Source organism: Triticum aestivum, chromosome 6B (genome assembly GCF_018294505.1).
Source record: "Triticum aestivum cultivar Chinese Spring chromosome 6B, IWGSC CS RefSeq v2.1, whole genome shotgun sequence".
Classification (NCBI taxonomy): domain Eukaryota; kingdom Viridiplantae; phylum Streptophyta; class Magnoliopsida; order Poales; family Poaceae; genus Triticum; species Triticum aestivum.
Genome location: NC_057810.1, coordinates 686154006 through 686158029, shown reverse-complemented (window position 1 = coordinate 686158029; position 4024 = coordinate 686154006). Strand labels below are relative to the sequence as shown.

The window sequence follows — 4024 nt, the reverse complement described above, 5'->3', positions numbered from 1 at the left end:
TACACACGCTCGGTCGTAATCCTAGCAACAGAACAACGCGGGATGGAACGCTGCGTCACTGGTAAGCCGTAGACCCATGTAGTCGGGCCTGATTAAAAATCTAGTGACTTTTTCTTAAGAAAAAGAAATTGAAATGATAAGTACCTGATGTCAGGTATAAGGGCATGGCAAATTGAACGTTTTTTATGGCAATTCTAGTGACGCAAGGATGTCAGCCAAGTTAGTTGACACACACAACAATTTTCAGTCAAAAATAAACTGAAGCACGAAATTGTCATGCTTGCCTGTTAAAGTTGTCATCGAAAACATTCAATTTGCCATGTGCTTGTACCTGACGTTATCAGACTCCAAAAGAAATCAGTTGCTGTTTCTACCTTCGTAGACGCTAAAGACAAAGCTAGCAGCTAGCGACTCATCTGATTTAAATCCTGTCGCTTTCCTTGCTCAACATGGAGAAACTATACATATTGTTCGAAAACATTTGTTTAGCTCGTCCTCGTACATGCATTTGCCTAGTATTATACTTCACGGGCGTGGTAAATTAGCGGGTACGTACATGTGGTCGGGATTATGCTCAAACCGATCGACATGTGATAGATTCCGTTAGTGTACGTGCACTCGTAGAGAGTAGATTTCTTTCAACAACCTATGGCCAGCCGACACGTACAGCCGTATGGCAGTAAATAAACTAGGTACCGCTACGCCTCGGCCAGCTTTGACAGCCCGGCCGTTGTCGAAAGTAGTCTACCGTCTCCTAAAATATTCCTCCAAAGAGGAAGTCGTGGCTGTAAAAAAGAACGAATGGGTGAATTATGAGGTCGATATCTCCGGCAGCATGGGTTGTCCGCGATTCATTGCCGGCCACTTATATCTGTCTGGTAAAAAATTGCAATCGGAACAGTAGGTTAAGTTCAAAATTAAACGGCCGCCATGGTGCCGGAGTCTTTGCACCACCCAACAAAGTTAGCACGCATGCATGCATAGCTGAAAGAAAGTGTATGCTCACGTATCAGACTGGTATTGCATGCAGCAGCACCTAGGTAGCCGCAAGCAGGCCGGTTCACATAGTACATGTCGAATGTTGTATGGTTGGAGAGGCGCCATGGATTATGCTAGCACATGCAGCCGCTCGATCCCCTCAAAAGAATGCAGCCGCTCCATCAATCTCGCAATCCATGGACTAAAAGCATCTCCAGCCGCGGCCTCAACAGGCCCCCAGACGAATTTTTAGCGTTGGTGGCTAAAAATCGGCCTAGTCGCGCCCCAGAACCTCATTTAACGCCGGTTTGAGCTAAATCCAGAGCCGGCGATTCCAAGCCGAACCCAAGCGCCCGGGTGTCGCCTGGAGGCGCCGGCAGAAGCAAAAAGGTGCGTGGGGCCGCTCTTTCGGCGAGAGGAGACCCTTTTCCCGCCGTTTCCTCCCGCTTCTCCCCTCGTCTTTCCTCTCATTCTCCATTCTTCCCGCCAAACTCCGCCTCCTCCCTTCCAAGCCGGCCCCCATGCCGCCGAAGAAGTACGTGTTCCCCCGCGCCGCGACGGATACCACAGCCGCCGCCGCAGCCAGCCGAAGCAGAGGAAGCAGAGGGCACCGCCGTCCAAGCCCCCGGGCATGACCAACGCCGACTGAAAGGTGGAAGTGCAGCGCTGGGAGGCTGTCATCGCCGATAAGCGCAACAGAGCCAAGAAGGCCCGGGAGAGGGCGACGCTCGCGGCCGTGGCCGCGGAGAAGCAGGCGAAGCGCTCGGCCGAACAAGCTGAGGCGGCTCCCGCGGGGATGGTGAGTCCACCATGCGGCCACGGCCCGCACGCGGCCTGGAGCCAGCAAAGCGTCGGATCTCCGGCCGGCTTCTCGTCGTCGCCACAACCATGGAGTTGCACGCCGTTGCCTAGCTATGCCGACCCCGACGTACACGGCGGGTTCATTCCCAACGTCACCTTCTCATGGGCGCCCGGTCCAACGTACGCCCTCGCCCATGTTCGCCGGCATGCAGTACCCTCCATACACGTACTCGCCGGCGGCCTACGCAGCCTCCCCGATGCCACCTCTCCGCCGCGGCCAGCTGCTCTACTCGCAAGCCTCCTCGTCGCATCTTGGCGACGCTGACGCGACGGAGGCCGACATGGAAGACATCGTCGCAGCCGGCTCGGCTGCCGCCGCCGCTTCTCCCGGGTTCACTACACAAGACGGCTCGATTGATCTCGGCGAAATGGACGGCGAGCTCGACTACGGGGAGGAAGAGCCATAGGAGCAGGAGGAGAGGTGTCGGCGCAGACGAGGAAAGGGAAGAAGAAGAAGAAATGAGCGGCCAAGACCGGCGAGCCGCGCATCAAGTGGGCGTTCAAGGAAGATTAGTGCCTCGCCGAAGCGTGGAAAGTCGTCTGCCTCGACCCGATCACCGGCACGAACCAGAACATCGACACGTATTGATACCGCATCAAGGCCGAGTTTGACGAGCGCAAGCTCGTCGACCCCTACTTTAAAGGCGTCTACATGCAGCGCGGTTCGAAGGCGATGGCGAACCATTGGGGGCTCATTCAAACGACGTGCAACAAATGGCAAGGGATCGTCGAGGAGGTCGCGGCTCGCCCGGAGAGCGGCACCAGCGTCGAGGATCAGGTACATCACGCCGTCCTCTCCCTATTCCTTTCGCCGTGCGCGCGCCCATGTGCGCGCCCGCGCCGACTGATGGTCGCTCTTCGGCGCAGCTGCTGCGCATGTTCGCCATGTACGGCGATGACAACATCGACCAAGAGTTCAAGTACCTCCACGTCTTCAAGCGGATCGACAAGTGCGAAAATTGGGCGGATATCCGGTGCACCCTCGTCAAGGCCAAGGAGACGTACAAGCCGGACGAGTCGACCCCGGACGCGGCCGACGGGCGCACGTACGGCAACAAAGGGGCCAAGAAGGCGAAACGTGCCGAGTCGGCAGCCGCACGTGTGCAAGAGTCCATCGAGCATTGCCTCGCCGACGCCAAGACCAGAGCCGCCCTGCGAGAAGAGAAAACTGAGGCACGTTGGGCTGCTTTGATGACGAACAGCGCCGTCAAACTCGACTTGCTCCGGACCAATGTCGCCGTGAAGAAGAGGAACAACGATCTGGCTTTCTTGATGGGCGGCGCTGACATGCTCCAGAGCGGCGCCGAGAAGCTCAAGGCGTGGTTTCTGGCGGAGCGCGGCCTCATATTGAACCAGATACCAGCAACGCCTACGCCAACTCCCACGCCCACGCCAACGCCTTAGCCCAGCCCGAGTGATGATGCCTCCGCGACGCCCAGCAGCACAGAAGCCGCGCCGACCAGTCCAGAAGCCGTGCCGACTCCTCCCAGCCCGCGCACGCTGACGACTACGCCGGAGGCCGACCCTGACGTTTGATGCATTCCTTGCGTGTCCTTTCTTTTTGTGCGCCGAATTTTTCATTTGATCGCCGAATTGTGGCACAGTGATGATCGCCGAACTATTGCACTGATCGTTGGATTATGGCTTTTTTTTAAAACGGAAACGATCAAGTTTGAATATGAGGCACGTGGCTGGGGCCTTGGTCGCCCCCGGAGCCTAAAAATCGCTGGATGAACGCGTGAAAATGGTCTGGCATATGCGCTGGGGGCCAAACGAGTCGAGATGCTCTAACGTGCGTGCCATACCGAGTTACCGACTCGATCTATCCACGTCTTCAAGTAATGCAAGGGAACGAGAGGTGATGAATTATTATAGTACGATAATACGATACGATATCATACGATCGAAGAAATTAGGGTGCTCGCTAGGTAGGGAACGTGCATGCCGCTCACTGGTTGCCGGCCATGGTATGGTGGAGAAGTGAAAGTGATGCACGTACGCGATGTCGCATCACTTTCGGCGCATGTAGCTAGCTAGAAGGGCAGGAGCTGACCAGGACGGAGTAACTGCCTCGCCGACCAGTTCGCTCCGACGCGTGCTGCTGCGTCCGGCTCTTGCCGGGGCCGCGGGTAATGCAACGGCCAACCGAATGACCTCACCTTTGAAACTTCTGGTTCCGTGCCAC

The 4024-nt window shown here is 56.4% G+C and overlaps 1 protein-coding gene across 1 annotated transcript; it reads left to right on the top strand.

Moving 5' to 3' along the window:
- Window positions 1-2411: 2411 nt before the first annotated feature.
- Window positions 2412-3471, top strand: LOC123134873 (uncharacterized). Its single transcript, XM_044554027.1, has 2 exons — window positions 2412-2617; window positions 2707-3471. Exons 1-2 carry the CDS (start codon window positions 2492-2494, stop codon window positions 3241-3243), a joined length of 663 nt encoding a protein of 220 aa, XP_044409962.1. The 5' UTR covers window positions 2412-2491; the 3' UTR covers window positions 3244-3471.
- Window positions 3472-4024: the final 553 nt, after the last annotated feature.